The sequence below is a fragment of the Emiliania huxleyi genome (genome assembly GCF_000372725.1).
Source record: "Emiliania huxleyi CCMP1516 chromosome Unknown EMIHUscaffold_15, whole genome shotgun sequence".
NCBI classification, from domain to species: Eukaryota; Haptophyta; order Isochrysidales; family Noelaerhabdaceae; genus Emiliania; species Emiliania huxleyi.
Genome location: NW_005201092.1, coordinates 1186341 through 1201219, shown reverse-complemented (window position 1 = coordinate 1201219; position 14879 = coordinate 1186341). Strand labels below are relative to the sequence as shown.

General features: G+C 64.2%; 4 protein-coding genes across 4 annotated transcripts; 3 read left to right on the top strand and 1 right to left on the bottom strand.

The window, feature by feature from the left end:
* Nucleotides 1-944: 944 nt before the first annotated feature.
* EMIHUDRAFT_202172 (hypothetical protein) lies at nucleotides 945-2198 on the top strand (the record flags this gene model as incomplete). Its single annotated transcript, XM_005786765.1, has 2 exons — nucleotides 945-1177; nucleotides 2129-2198. 2 exons carry the CDS (start codon nucleotides 945-947, stop codon nucleotides 2196-2198), a joined length of 303 nt encoding a protein of 100 aa, XP_005786822.1.
* A 4952-nt stretch (nucleotides 2199-7150) lies between these two features.
* Nucleotides 7151-10432, bottom strand: EMIHUDRAFT_449356 (hypothetical protein; the record flags this gene model as incomplete). Its single annotated transcript, XM_005786764.1, has 11 exons — nucleotides 7151-7912; nucleotides 8052-8150; nucleotides 8271-8343; nucleotides 8419-8546; nucleotides 8615-8659; nucleotides 8872-9177; nucleotides 9245-9318; nucleotides 9415-9524; nucleotides 9646-9716; nucleotides 9804-9980; nucleotides 10082-10432. The coding sequence occupies 11 exons, from the start codon at nucleotides 10430-10432 to the stop codon at nucleotides 7151-7153; spliced, it is 2196 nt and encodes a 731-aa protein (XP_005786821.1).
* Nucleotides 10433-10824: 392 nt separating this feature from the next.
* EMIHUDRAFT_202169 (hypothetical protein) lies at nucleotides 10825-11406 on the top strand (the record flags this gene model as incomplete). Its single annotated transcript, XM_005786763.1, has 3 exons — nucleotides 10825-10911; nucleotides 11090-11128; nucleotides 11200-11406. 3 exons carry the CDS (start codon nucleotides 10825-10827, stop codon nucleotides 11404-11406), a joined length of 333 nt encoding a protein of 110 aa, XP_005786820.1.
* Nucleotides 11407-12594: 1188 nt separating this feature from the next.
* EMIHUDRAFT_202168 (hypothetical protein) lies at nucleotides 12595-14723 on the top strand (the record flags this gene model as incomplete). The annotated part of the gene is made up of 5 exons (XM_005786762.1): nucleotides 12595-13230; nucleotides 13385-13428; nucleotides 13506-13563; nucleotides 13659-13979; nucleotides 14529-14723. The coding sequence occupies 5 exons, from the start codon at nucleotides 12595-12597 to the stop codon at nucleotides 14721-14723; spliced, it is 1254 nt and encodes a 417-aa protein (XP_005786819.1).
* Between the last annotated feature and the right edge of the window lie 156 nt (nucleotides 14724-14879).

The window sequence follows — 14879 nt, the reverse complement described above, 5'->3', positions numbered from 1 at the left end:
AGCACAAGCAGCCACACAGGTCAGCTTTGGGAGCTCTCGGCGACGCCCAATGCGTGCGCCGGTATGACCTCCGGGAGGTTGAGTGGCGACCTCGGTGAGGTTTACTTAGTTCGTTCTACGGAGTGACAGCACCTCCGGGCGGTTTTAGAACTTTGATCGCTACTCAAGCCACACAGAACACCCGCTTACTAGCCTACTTTTCAGCGTTTCCGGGCTCGCAAAACCCGGCGGGTGCAGCGGCGCAAGACCTCTCGGAGGTCGCTGGCCGACCTCGGGGAGGTCGGGGAAAACCCCCGTTCGGCTATCTACTCGCTCCCCCGCTACTCACAGACACTACGGCTGTCACGGGAGACTCACAGTGGCTACTGAGACTGTTCACACGTGACGTTCACACCTGGGGGACCAGGGTGTATCCGCAACTCGCGCAGATCACCCCCTCAGCGCCGACATGCCGTGGCTCGGCTGTTGGTGCTGCTAGTGCCCGTTTGGGGATCACCAGTGCCCCCCAGCTAACTACCCGAGGGCGAAAGCGACGAGCGGATGGAAGAAAGACACTTGCCACCAGCGGCTTGGTCATGATGTCCGCCAGTTGGCCTTGGGTGCGGATGTGGTACATGTGTACGCGCTTGTCATCCTTAATTTGCTCCCGGAGGAAGGCAATCTTGGTTGCGACGTGCCGCATCCTCTTGGAAGAGGTATTCCCCTCGGATAGGAGGCAGGCAGGCCGACTTGTTGTCGCAGTATGACAGTGTGAGGGGCAGGTAAGGTAAGGTAAGGCACGGGCGTTTTTTCGGCATCAACTCGAAAAAAGAAAATTAATACGTTACATGTAAAAAGAATTTACACAAAAGAACTCTCTCTCACAGCAGACAGGCTCGACGTTAAAAAGAATACCGGCGACGCAATGTCCTGCCACACAAACACGCGCCTCCACGCTCGCGCCGATGGCCTCCCACCGCATCGGCGCCCGCGTCGCGGGCCTCTCGCCAGAGCAGCTGTGCGCCATCATCGAGGCGCAGGCGGGCGCGAGCGACGCCGCGCTGCGCGTGGCGGAGGAGCACGCCGCACGGCTCGTGGAGCAGCCCGAGTGGGTGCTCTCTGAGGTCCTCCTCTCGCCGGACCTCGCCCCGCACATCCTCGCCCAGCTGCCGATCGAGGCGCACGCCGCCAAGGGGACGTGCCGCGCATGGCGCCGCGGCTGGAAGGAGACGCTGAAGAAGCGCGAGGGGCCGCGCTTGGTCGTGATTGGTGGCCGCAACAACGATGGCGAGCCTGTCAACTCGCTGGAGCGGTACGACGCGTCAACGAATGAGTGGGAGGAGGAGGCTGTGGCGCCGATGCCGACGGCACGCACGCGTCCTGGTATGGCGGTGCTCGATGGCAAGCTGTACGCGGCGGGCGGCAGGGAGGGCGGCGCACCTTCCAGCTCGGTGGAGCGGTACGACCTGACTACGAAAGCATGGGAGGCGGTGACGCCGATGGCGACCGCACGGGCTTCTCACGCCATGGCGGTTCTCGACGGCAGGCTGTACACTGTGGGAGGCTTCAACAACAACGGCGGCCACACTAGCTACCTCAGCTCGGTGGAGCGGTACGACCCGGCTGCGAACGCGTGGGAGGCGGTGGCGCAGATGGCGACGGCTCGGTGTAATTTTGCCGTGGCGGTGCTCGACGGCAAGCTGTACGCTGTGGGCGGGTACGACGGTGACTACTTCAGCTCGGTGGAGCGGTACGACCCGGCGCTGGATGCATGGGAGGCTGTGGCGCCGATGGCGGTGCGGCGGATAGCTTTCGGCGTGGCGGTGCTCGACGGCAAGCTGTACGCTGTTGGCGGGTACGACGACGACTCGGTGGAGAGGTATGACCCCGCGACAAACGCGTGGGAGGCGGTGGCATCGATGACGGCGGCGCGGGAGGAACACGCCGTGGCGGTGCTGGACGGCAAGCTGTACGCTGTTGGCGGCGAGATCTCATGGGACGACGAAGACAACGACGAGGAAGACGAGGAGGACCGCCCGCTCAACATGATAGAGCGATTCGACCCAGCCACAAACACCTGGGAGGAGTTGGCACCGATGGCGACGCTGCGCACCAATCCCGGCGTTGCGGTGTTGTAGCCCGATGATAGTTTCCGCGACATCTGGATGATGTGGGGCATGGACGGCGCCATTAGCAGGTTGCTCCACTACCACGGCTAGGCTGGCGATGAGCGTTGTGATCTGTAGCCACTTACTAGAAGGCGCCGGAGCACGCATTGCGACGCCGTGTGCGTTTCCCACACCTCGCTCTCTGACAGCGTGAGCGTGTCCGTGTGTTCAGTTATAATAAATAAATAAAAACGGACACCTCTCTACTGTGAGATGGGTAAAAAGGAACAGGCCCCCGCCCTTGCGATCTTTGTGCAGGGTTCTTTGTGGGTGTGGTCGGCGACTAGCCGGGGTCGTCCTCCCGATGGGGGACTAGCACTAGCCGTCTTCCACATGGTCCCTCGGGTCCCTGCTGCTCCTAATCTCTTCGTACATCCTCCTGCTGATCTCCGCAAAGTCCTGCTCCCTCCCTCGTCTCACCCTGCGCGTCTGCTCCGCCTCACCGTCTTCTGCCCTGCGTCGTCTGGCGACGGGTCCTCCATAGTCGGTCGAAGTCGCCGCCCTCCTCGTGCCTCTTCCCAACGTTCCCTCGGCGGCCGATGCCGTCTGCTCCGGCTCCCCAGTCCCCGGGTCTGCCCTGCTCTCGTCTGCGCTAGTTTCTGCTTCGTCCTCACCGGCGTCTCTCCTCTTCCCTCTCCCCTTCTTGTATGCTTTGCACATCGCGTCGATTCCTGTTCGCGTGAGCACCAGCCTGAAGCCCGCCCAGCATCTGAACCGCTCCCTAAGTCGAAGGAGCATCATCAGTCTCACCCACTTCGCTCTCTGCCCACCGTCTCCGCTCCCTCCCGCTTGAGCCGCCGTCGCGGCCCTCGTTCGTCCCACTGGCTGTTGGCCTGTTCCCACGTTACCTCCATTATCCCTCCTCCTCCGCGACTCCCTCAAGGCTGGCCGGGCCTCCTTCCACCCAGCGAAGAGCTTCCTCAGCCACTCGATGTGTTCCTCTCTCTTCATTATGCGCGCCGTAGCCTCATCATTGAGCTGGATCCACCTCTGCACCGCTCCCGTCGCCGCCTCGGCCACGACTTGCAAGTTCCTCGTGACCCCGGCGCCAAGGTCCCTCCGACTCTTCTCCGGGAGATCATCTACCAGCGCCGGCAACACCCCCCCGACGGCTGGTGCTAGTGCATCGTACCCGTCCTCATCCAGCACCCTATAGCGTGAGCCCTTCAGCGCAGCGACATGCGCTATTCTCAGCGTCTTCAGCGTATCCTTGGAGTCGGGTGCCGCCTGCGCTACTTTGCTGATCGCCGTCCCCGTCTGCGCTCGCGCTACTCTGAGGAACCATCTGGCCTGCTCCCTATTCCCCGGGCAGGCGCCGCTAAGCAAGTGCGCCATTGTCGCTCTAGGCGGGTTCTCATCTTCCTCGGTCCATTGCTGCGCGGCTTTCCGCACGATCGGGCACAGCGGGTCCCGCTTTAGTGCCGCCCTCCTCGCCGCGTCCCTCGCGGCCTTACATACGAGGCAGCCCCTGAGTTCGCTCCTCGTGGCGGCGCCCGGGGTCTCTCTCCCCGCCTCTCCCCGCATGATCCTCTCGTGGTGCGCTCCGTGTGGCACCCCCGCCTGCTGCCGCACCCGCGCTCCCATGACGGTCTTTGTCTGTCACCACGTTGTGATCATCCACGTCGGCGAATTGTATCTCACGCTCGCCGTGCTGATCCTTGATCCGCTGACGCTTGTCCCATTTGTGTCTCGTCGTTCCCCTGACCACATCGCTCCACAGCGGCCCAGGCACCCCCGCCGTGTGTGATCCCGCCGTGTTCAGTTATAGCAAAAAAGTGCGCTCGTGTTTCGTCTGTGTTTTAATACGCGGATATCGCGCCTTTACTCCATTACTGTACACGGCGCGGCGAAAAGCGCTCGATCCCCACCCTGCACCCACATCCAACTCTGCATTCCGCAGACTTTTCTTCAGAGCTGGGAGGGCGACTCCCAGTGCGAAGTCTAGTCGCCCTATAAACCACCCCGCCCCTCGTGCCTCGAGCCCCGCCCTCCGGGCATACTCCGAACTCCCACACGCCACTGCCTGCACACACAGCATACAGCACCATGTGCACGCATACGCCTAACGACGCAGCCCGCACCCCACAACAATAGCCTGTGTCGCGGAGGAGGGTTTTTGGACAGTTCTCCGCGGTGACTTGGGGCGATTGGAGCCGCAAATGGAGCTCGCAACGGAGTGACGAGGCGCATGTAACGACCCCCGGGGGTCCCGATAATCGAATTGAGGAGGACGGGCGGTCCCCTCCCATTGTGTGTAACGAACTCTCTGAACGCCGCACGAGAGTCGTGTGAGAGCCTCGGAGAGAGGCTCTGTCGTTCAGTCTCGGGCCGCCAACAGGCTCCTGACTTCAGTCCGTGAGTGCGACAGAGTGTCACATTCACCCCAATCCCCCCCTTTGAGCAAACGTAAGCGTAAGATCCGTCGCGTGAGCGGCAGCACTTCTTTGGCAACACCGGGCTTGGACGCCACCGCGTCTACGCCCACCCTCCCCTTCGAGCGCATATAGCCCGGCCGCAAGGCCGACGCAGCATCGATGGGCAAGCAGCAAGATCGGAGCTCCACCCCGCCGGCCGATGGGCCACCGCCCCTCGGCAGGCATAACGGGGTAACCTGGTTTGTGGAGCTCCCGCGACTGTCCTGACAGTCCTGACAGAGTCCTGACAGAGTCCTGACAGAGTCCTGACAGAGTCCTGACAGAGTCCTGACAGAGTCCTGACAGAGTCCTGACAGAGTCCTGACAGAGTCCTGACAGAGTCCTGGCGGGGTCCTGACGGCGCACGGTCTTCACAGTGCTCACAAGTGCCTCCGACGAGACCTCCACCTTCCTTCACTGCAACCCTCCTTCCCCTCCCCCCCAGCAGTGAATGATAGACGCCCAGCCCCCCTTTCGACCGTGCGCGCCCTCTGCGGAATCGTCCTGATGGGGCAGTCCTGACGCAAACTTGAGAGTCCTGACAAGCAAACTTGAGAGTCCTGACAGAAACTTAGAGTCCTGACAGACAAAAGAAATCACGCTCACTCTCGCGCCACTCGGCTCGACCATGAAAAGCGCACAAGCAAGAGAGGCGCGGCCGCCGAGCCAAAAGAATTTTCGTATTCGAGGCCAGCTCAATGATGCCCCCCCTCCCCACCTCGCTTTTGCAAAATCCTGCAAAGGTGGGGACGTGTCTGTCCTCGACCCAGCCCTAGCCTGGCTGCGAGCACTTGGAGCACTTGGAGTGCAGTCATCAGCCTCACATCCAGGGCCGGGGAGCTAAGAAGCGCACACCCAGCGGAGGCCGCGTCCGCGTCCGCTTTCCCCTTTTCTTTATAAAGATTTAAAGAAGAAAACAAGCTTCCGGATGGACGTCCATCCCGTGAGCAATACAATGCCCGTTGTCGACGGAGGCTCGGCATCGCCGCCACCGTATGCGTTCCGCGACGACGGCACTGCGGTCGGCGCGTACGTCGATTTCATTCCCAACCGCATACGCGACGCAGTGCGGCGCTATTCCACATCGGTGAGACCGCAACTCACGGCCAAGGCGCTGGGCCTCGATCCATGTTGCCCGCAGTGCCGCCTATTATGCAACAGGCGAGCAGTCGGAATCCTGCGGGCGTGGCTGCCGCCGAAGCCGCGGCAGCCACCACGGTTCGGCGCTGCGCTGCTGCGCTGGGAGCGAGCGCCATCGCTGCAGGGGCGTTAGGTGTGCCGTCCGTGTGGCCGTGTGGCGGCATATAGAGAGAGTGGCCCCCGTGCAGGTTTGGTGATTTCGAATCAGGCGCCCATGCTCTACATGGCTCACTGGAGGCTCGAGGTGCTTTGCAGTCATGGCGGACTGCGTGCGTCTATCAGCTTTTGCACGCGGTCGCCTTGCTTGCGGTGAGCTCTCGAATGCAAGGCAGCGCGGGAGGCACACCGTACTACCTCGTGGCCTGTCTGTGGACCGGCGGCTCCGTCCTCTTCTCGGGCAATCAATCGATCGGTCTGGTCGGTAGAGCGAGGGTGGCGACGTCCAACCCTCCCTCCTTTCATGCTCAGGCAGCATCTACTCCCTCGCGCTCGGCGCCCCGAGGCTCTTGGGGTCTGCTTCCTCTGGAGTAGCAATAGACTCTCCTGATCACTCTCCTCAGCTGTTTCCGCTGACTGACAGGCCTGTCACTCCTCTTGGAGGTGTGTGTCTGGTGGCTGGGTGGTGCATGTTGGGCATGGGTTCGGACGAGAAGAAGAAGACCAGCTGAGCCGCGATCGCTTTGTCTCTGAGGTTCTCACATCTCAGGGAGAAGGTCGATGCCGGTCGGAGGGCGACGTCCCCCAGGCGCCTGAGAGAGAGGGGAGAGGGAGGAGGGAGGGAGCGAGGGCGAATGTGTGAGAGAGCGACCGCGCTCTCCGCGCCTCTGGGCGCTGCATGCCGATCGCATGCGGCATGGGCGCGATGGCTGACATGCACATGCTGCGCCTCCCGGCCCGCCGGGCGCTGGGGGCTGGGCCCGCTGTCCACTATCCAGGGGTTGGGTCTCAGAATCAATCTCGCGCGTAGGGCCCATTTGTTTTTCAATCTAACTTCAAAGTCGGGGGACAACGGTGAACGGACATCGACAAGACTCAAGTCCTGTCGCGGTCAAGGAGAGTGTGAAGAGCAAGAGAGACATAGACTATGTGTTTCATAGAGAAAGCAGAAACACCACACCCGCCGCCGCGCGACACCAAGAAAAATAATGCAAGAGAGGAGTGGGAGGGCGGGAAAAGAGGCAACCGAGAGAGGTCTAGGAGGGCGGGAAAAGGCTCTTCTGTCCTCTCTGCACTTGGAGCGGACACTTGGACGCGTTGCCGTTGGAGATTGGACAAATGGACTTTGGAGTGCAGTCATCAACCGCACATCCAGGGCCGGGGGGCTAAGAAGCACACCTGCTCTCTCTCTCTCTCTCTCCGCACGAAGAAAAGATATTCCAAAAGTTGTAAAAGTATAGAGTCTGCCTTGTCTGCCGCACGCGTATTATATTATACAAATCACAGCTGCTGTCAGGTGAACGCGACGCCCGCCGCCTCGAGCGTATCGGCGCATTCTGGCGTGTGACGTGCCAGGTATGCGCGCGCCGTATCGGGGGATCTGGACAGCCTGACGGCCAAGCTCTTGGCCCGCCTGCGTGCGAGGAGGGGAGGGGGTGTGAGGTGCCAGGAGGCCGGAAGCGGCGGGGTGGTGGGGCGAAGCTCTCGCCGGCAGAGCGCGATCATCGTCAGGTCGTAGGCGCTCGGGTGCTGCGGCCCGTGCGGCTTCTGCCAGAGCAGCGCGCGGTAGTGCTTGGCGAGGCTGGTCTGCATCCGGCAGATGGTCGCGTCCGGCACGGCGCGCAGCAGCTTGGGGAGCGCCGGGATGTCCTCCTTGGTGAGGCGCAGCGAGAAGTCCTCGTACGGCAGCAGCTCCTCGAACGGCTGCGTCACGTTCGGCTGGATGATGACGGGCACACACTGCGTCAGCAGGGTGAGCGTGATGCGCCAGCCCCAGCCCCAGCCCGACGGCGCGAGGCAAAAGGTGGCGGCGCGCAGGTCGTCCAGCGTGAAGGTGCCGCCGAGCACGAAGTCTGGCTCGTCGCTGTGCAGCTCGGCGATGCGCTGCCGCACGCCCTGCGAGTACTCGATCCGCCCCATGTTCTGCATCGAGCCGCCCATGTGCAGCAGCTTCAGCTTGCCCGCCCGGCCCGCGCACTGGTACGGAGCGCCCGGCCGCGGCGACTTTGCCTGGTCGGCGGCCTTCACCTCGGTGTCGACGGGCACGACGACGTCCTGGCCAGGCAAGTAGCAGGGTCAGGGTCAGGGTCAGGGTCAGGGTCAGGGTCAGGGTCAGGGTCAGGGTCAGGGTTAGGGTTTTGGGTATGGGCTATGACTCAGGGGTGGGGCTAGCGACGATGTCCTGGCCAGGCACGTAGCAGGGCAGCGTGGTGGCGACCGACCCCTCGCGCGTGTCGTACGCGTTGTTGCGCCGCTCCGGCCCCGACGGGTTTGCGCCCCAGCGCAGCCGCTCCTCGAAGCCAAAGTTGGCCTAGGGGTCAGGGTCAGGGCCAGGGTCAGGGCGAGGGTTAGCCAGCCGCTCCTCGCAGCCAGAGTTGGCCTCCGGCGCAGAGAAGCCGAGGTAGGTGAGCACAATGGACTGGTTGAGCTCGAATGGCTTCCAGCAGCCGGCGCGGTCCGTCGTGAGGAAGAAGATGTGGTCGCGACTACCAATGGATTGACATGCCGTGAGTTGTTGATCCCCTCCTCACTCGGCGTGCGAGGAAGGGCTGGTCGCTCGCCCGCCGGAGCGGCGCCAGAAGGGATACTCGCTCGCGAGGTGGCGCGCGGTCTGCGCGAGGAACTCGTATGGGTGCCACAAGTTGCCCGCCATCTGCATCGGCATCACCGGCACGAAGAAGAGGGCCGCCTGCGGGCGAGGCAGCTGCCGGCCTGGGCGAGCAGCGGGCGGGCGCTGGGCCGAGGCCGGCCTCGCGCCTGCTCCGGGTCTGCCACGACGGAGGCCTTGTCGCGGAGCAGCGCCTGCGGGGCGGGCGGTTGGGTGTGGGCGCGGCACCGCCCGCTCCGCGGCGGAGGGACTGGCGGAGGGGCTGGCGGAGGGACTGGGGGAGGGACTGGGGGAGGGGCGGGTGCGGCGGGGAGCGGGCGCTTGGCGGAAGGGCTGGGGGAGGGGCGGGCGCTGGGGGACATGCGATGGCGAGTTGGGCAGGAGGTTGGGCAGGAGGACGCGTCACCTCGAGGAACATGAGGTTGGCGTAGTACTGGCCTCGCCGCAGCATGTCGCGCATGTAGACGTGCTCGAGCGACATCTCGGTCGGCAGCGGGTAGATGTAGATGGGCACGCGCCGCCCGCCAATCGGCTGCGCGCTCGGCAGGGCGGCGGGCGGCGCCAGCGGCCGGCTCGGAGCGTTTGGGAGCGAGCAGTCTGCGCCCGCCCAACCGGCGTGGCAGAGGCAGAAGCGGGCGACGCACGCGCCGTGGCCGGAGCAGCCTCGGCCGTTGAGGCAGAGCGAGCCGTACTTCGACGCGCCGAACGGCTCCTGTGGACACGTCTCACGGTCGCGTCACGGACGCGGCGTCGGCAGGCGGCGTTGCCGCGAGGCGCACGCGCTCCTCGGACGGGCTGACAGCCTCGCAGGCGCGGCCGACATACCCGCGGTGGCAGACGCAGCTCGGCTCGCCTGCTCGGTGCGGCAGGCGTGAGGGCAATCTCGGGTAATCTCGGGTAATCTCGCCTGCTCGGTGCGGCAGGCGTGAGGGCACACGCCCACGCGCACACGGAGGCGGGGGCAGGGCCTCGCCGGCGCGCTCGCCCTGCAGCGGGTACTGCTCCCGCGCGTGCTCCGAGCGGACGGCGGCGGGGACGAGGCACGTGCCTAGAAGGTTCCTAGACGGTTCCTAGAAGGCCCCAGAAGTGTCTAGGCGGCGGGGACGAGGCACGTGCCTAGAAGGTTCCTGGACGGTTCCTAGAAGGCCCCTGAAGTGTCTAGGCGGCGGGGACGAGGCACGTGCCGCGGTGGGAGCAGGAGCCGGGGCAGCGCCAGTTGGGGACGGGGTCGCCGCCGAGCATGTTCCTCGCCTGAGGCGCGGCGACGGGCGGCGTCCGCGGGGAGAGCGGAGGCGCCCCCCCCTCTCCTCGCTGCCTCGTCGCCTTGTTGTGGCCAACGGCCGTGCGCGAGGTGCAGGCGGCGAGCTTGGCAGGCGCGATGTTCTTCCGCGCGCAGCGGCCGCGCAGCGGCCACTGGTCGGTGCGGAAGACGATGCTCGCGCTCGCCGCCGGGAAGTCGGACGTGTTGACCAGCGAGAGGGCGGTGAGGGCGCCTGGGATAGCGAGGCGCGGCCGCTTGCGTCGGGGAGGGTGGGGAGTGTGTGGGTGCGGAGGGTCGCTGGAGAGCGGCCGCCGTCGGCTTGCAGCGACCGGCGGCTGAGCTCCTCGTCCGACACGGACTCGTCCCAGCAGAGAGGCGTGTTGAACCGCGCCATCGAGCCGTACCTCTGCTCGCACGAGAGGCGGCACGCGCAGGACATGAGGCCGACAAAGGTGTCGCACGCCATCTCGCCGTCGGGGTGCAGCCGGCAGGCCGGGTAGTGCATCTGCTCGCACCGCGGACCGAAGCGGCCGGGCGAGCAGACGCACCGGCCGACCGACGCGTCGCAGTAGCCGTGCGGCTCGCGGCCGCACGAGCCGCTTACGGCCGGCTCGCAGCGCGACGAGGCCCAGCGGACGAGGGTGCGAGGGTCAGCGTCGTCGTTGAGCGCTGGAAGGAGGAGGAGAGCGAACAGGGCCGCAGTCATGACGCTGGCTCAACACCTCGGAGGACAACTAACAACAACAGCGAAAGGCCGGCGCTCCACATATATATATAATATATGAGCGTGTTAGCGCAAAAAATAACTCAGCGGACCTGGGAATAAGGTGGCGTGGAGCGGTTGAGCATCCCTCCGGGGGCCCCTCTAGCGCTGGGACTCGTTGTGACGGCAGACGCCGGCTGCCTCTCCAACCGCTTGTGCAGCGTCCTTTCTTTGCCCGGTGCATGGATGGGCTCGATCCGATTCCGCAGCGTGTCGTCCCCAGCGGCGGTGCTGCGCGGGAGGCGGCCGCGGGCACGCTGGGCTCGATCAGCGGCTTTCCCTCAGTTGCTCCGAAAGCACGGATTTGGCGGACGTTCTTGGCTTCAATTTTACGGATGTCTTGGCACCAGCTGAAGGCTTGCACGGGTCCGTCCACGGCGGACATCACATGGTTTCTGCACGGTATTCGGATTTTGCTATTTGTTCGTGTGGGGGTATATTGCAGATTTGTCAATGGTACCGCGTCTGCGACGCGGGCGCCTTGCGGGCAGAGCCCTTAGCCACCCTTCATATCTTGCGCGGTCATTAACGCACGGGCCCTCAGTGTACAAGTTGACGGACATTACGAAGGCCCTGCTACCTCGGATGTGCCTTGCACAGGCTGGTGACAGCGATTGCCCAGTGAAGGCGAAGAAGAGGGTCTGCGAGCTTTTGAAGCTCGCCTCAGTCCGCATCGCGCATGACATGCCAAAGTGGAAGTCGCAGGCAAGGCAATCGCGCTCCATACCAAAGTGTTCCTCGTCGATGACGCCGTCTTCTACATTGGTTCGCGGAACCTCTATCCGACTTCCCTACAGAACTTTGGCTACGTCGTTGAGAATTCAGCCGCTGCGAAGCACTTCAAGACCGCCTTCTTCGATCCCCTGTGGAAGTATTCCAAGGAAGCTGCCATCAATGCGAGCAAATGCGAGATCTGACGGCTCCCTTGTGCATGCGTCGGTCACGCGCTGGCGCCGCCCCTCAGCAGCGCTGCGTAGGGCCCCTTTGGGCGGCCGCGCGGCGGTGGCCGCGGGGGGGGGGCGGGGGGGGCGGGAGGAGGTGGCAGCGCGGTGTGTGTCATGTTGTGACCTGACTGCTCGAGAGCCGAGTTCTGTGTGTAGTTGGCCATTCCCCCCACTGGAAACAGCCTTGTATTGTTACAACTTTGTTTCGTACTTTAGTGCATCTTGGTGAGAGTATACCGACAATGATCAATGTGCAAAAAATTGCGTTCCGCGAGACCTCGATAGACCCGTTCGGCAAAATTTGAGAGAGAGATTTTTAGAAGCCAACAAGAAATTTGTCGACCGGCCAATTGCTGAGACGCCCGTGAATACGTTGCTGAACTCTGCTTCCCCTTCCCTAGTCACCGTGGCCCAACGGGGTCAAGCCTGGTGCCTGCAGTCTGCAGTGTTGTGCGAGGGAGTTTTGTGTGGAGAGAGAGAGAGAAAACAGACAACCCAAGGGAGGGATGGGAGGACGGCACGCCGCCACGACGCAGGGATTTTAAGGAGAGGTGTGTGATGCGCTAGCCGTCTTGTGTAAAAAAGAAAGAAAGAAAACAGACAACCCAAGGGAGGGATGGGAGGACGGCACGCCGCCACGACACAGGGATTTTAAGGAGAGGTGTGTGGTGCGCTAGCCGTCTTGTGTAAAAAAGAAAGAAAGAAAACAGACAAGCCAAGGGAGGGATGGGAGGACGGCACGCCGCCACCACACAGGGATTTTAAGGAGAGGTGTGTGGTGCGCTAGCCGTCGCCCACCCTAGGGAGTCTGCCTCTTCCTATCTCTCTTCGCAGTCTCTCGCCGCTGTGCGAAGAAAGAAAGAAAGAAAACAGACAACCCAAGGGAGGGATGGGAGGACGGCACGCCGCCACCACACAGGGATTTTAAGGAGAGGTGTGTGATGCGCTAGCCGTCGCCCACCCTAGGGAGTCTGCCTCTTCCTATCTCTCTTCGCAGTCTCTCGCCGCTTCTCGCTGCAGCCTTCATGCCACCTCGCGGTCGTCCCACTCTCGTCGTTCTCTCCCTTGTCATTTCCTCGCCGCTGTGCCGTAGAAAATTCTTTCGCGTTTTAAATTTTTTTCGCCCAGGCCGTCTCGCGTTCCGCCGCTGCAAATATATATATGTCCACAATCAACGTCACCGTCAAGTGGGGCAAGAAGAAGTTCGAGGCCGTCGAGCTGGACAAGTCGGCGCCGGTCGACCTCTTCAAGGCGCAGCTATTCGCGCTCACCAACGTGCCGGTCGAGCGGCAAAAGATCATGGGCGTCAAGGGAGGCACCGTCAAGGACGGCGCGGACTGGGAGGCGCTGGGCGTCAAGCAGGGCCAGGTGCTGATGCTCATGGGTTCGGCCGAGGCGGTGCCCGAGGCGCCCGCCGAGAAGACGATCTTCGTGGAGGACATGCCCGCGGTCGACGTCGCCGCGCTCACCGCGTCCAAGAACCCAGGCGGGCTGACGAACCTCGGCAACACTTGCTACCTCAACTCGTCGCTGCAGGTGATGATCCGCATCCCCGAGGTATCGCTCGCGCTGCAAAAGTACGCCGGCACCGGCGGCGAGTCTGAGAAGGCGCTGCTGTTTGCGATGCGTGAGTTGGTCGGCGAGCTCGAGCGGTCCAACGCGACGCAGGAGGTGCGCCCGTTCAAGTTCGTGTCGGTCTTTCGGCAGAACTTCCCGATGTTCGCCCAGCAGGCCGAGGGCGGGCGCGGCTTTGTGCAGCAGGACGCGCAGGAGTGCTGGTCCACGCTCGTCACGAATGTGCTCGCGCAGCGGCTCAAGCTGCCCGACGGCGCCGGGCCGTCCGACCTCCAGGGACATTCTAGGAGCCTTCTAGGAGCCTTCTAGGAACCTTCTAGGCGGCGCGCCGTCCGACCTCGACAACGCCTCGCCGCCGCTGCTGCCGCACCAGCAGGAGCTGCGCGACAACCTCGGCGACGCGCTCTTTGGCGACGAGAGGTGGCAGCGGTCGACGTGTCTGGGGGCGCGCGTGACATGTCCGCGACGCGTCCCGTAGGCGTCGAGAAGGTGACGAGGTACGCGTGCGCCGAGGCGGGCGGCGAGGAGCCGTACGAGAAGCGCGAGAAGGACACGGTCCTCAAGTGCCACATCAACGAGAAGACGGCGCGCCTCCCGCCGGGCCGCGGCTGCGAAGCGCCTCCTCCCTCACCGCCCTCTGCCGCGGGCAGGCGCACCTCTACACGGCGGTCGAGGCGTCCCTCTCCGAGTCGATCGAGAAGCACTCGGCCGCGCTCGGCCGCGAGGCGCTCTTCGACAAGACGGAGCAGATCGCCCGCCTCCCGCCCTACCTCGCCGTCAACTTTGTGCGCTTCCAGTACCGCAAGGACACCGAGAAGCGCGCGAAGATCCTCCGCCCGATCTCCTTCCCCGACGTGCTCGACGTGCGGAACCTGTGCACAAAAGAGCTGCAGGCAAACATCGCGTCGCACAACAACAGGCTCGAAGAGGCGCGCGACAAGGCTGCAGCGGACAAGGCTTCCGCCGACAAGGTTGCCGCCGACAAGGCCGCCGCCGCCGCCGCGCCGGCCGACACTGGAGAGCACACCCTAGCCGGCGCCGCGGCGCTCGCCGCCAAGCCGGCCGAGCCAACGCCGATGGAGACGGAGGGCGCGGGCTCCTCCGGCGAGGCGAGGAACCTTCTAGGAAGCTCCAGGAACCTTCTAGGAACCTTCTAGGCGCGGGCTCCTCCGGCGAGGCGGACCGCTCGAAGGCGGTCGAGGAGATCCACGCTGAGGCCGCGCGCCCCGGCCCCGTCCTTAATTAAATACTCTCTCATTAATTACGATTTAATTAGGCCGCGCGCATCGGCCCCGTCCACGCGCTCGAGTGCGACAACCGGACCGGTGCGACGCCGCCCTCGCCGCCGCCCGGGCCGCCGCCGCCCGGGCCGCCGGGGCTCGGGCCGCCGGGGCTCGGGTTGCTTTGCTTCCGCCCCCCCCCCCCCCCGCCCGACCCCTCCCCCGTCCCTCCCTGTCCCACCCTCCCCCGTCCCTCCCCGCCCAGGCCAGTACGAGCTGTTTGGCATCATCACGCATCAGGGGCGGACGGCCGAGGGCGGCCACTATGTTGCGTGGGTCAAGCGCGACGCGAAGACGTGGCTCGTGTTCGACGACGAGACGGTCGCCGAGGTGGACGCCCCGCGCATCAAGGAGCTGTACGGCGGAGGCGACTGGCACATCGCGTACATGTGCCTCTACCGCAAAATGGAGACGCTGTCGCTCGAGGAGGAGTGAGCGGCGTGGCGGGCCGCCATTTCGGGCTGCGGGCGGCCGTCCCGAGTCTCCCTCGCACCGGTCAGTGTGAGCTTCACCGACTCACGCCACTGTCCCATCGCTGCGCAGCGACTGCGCGGGTGGCGAATACGCTCTTTCGCCCACGCGCGCGTGGGG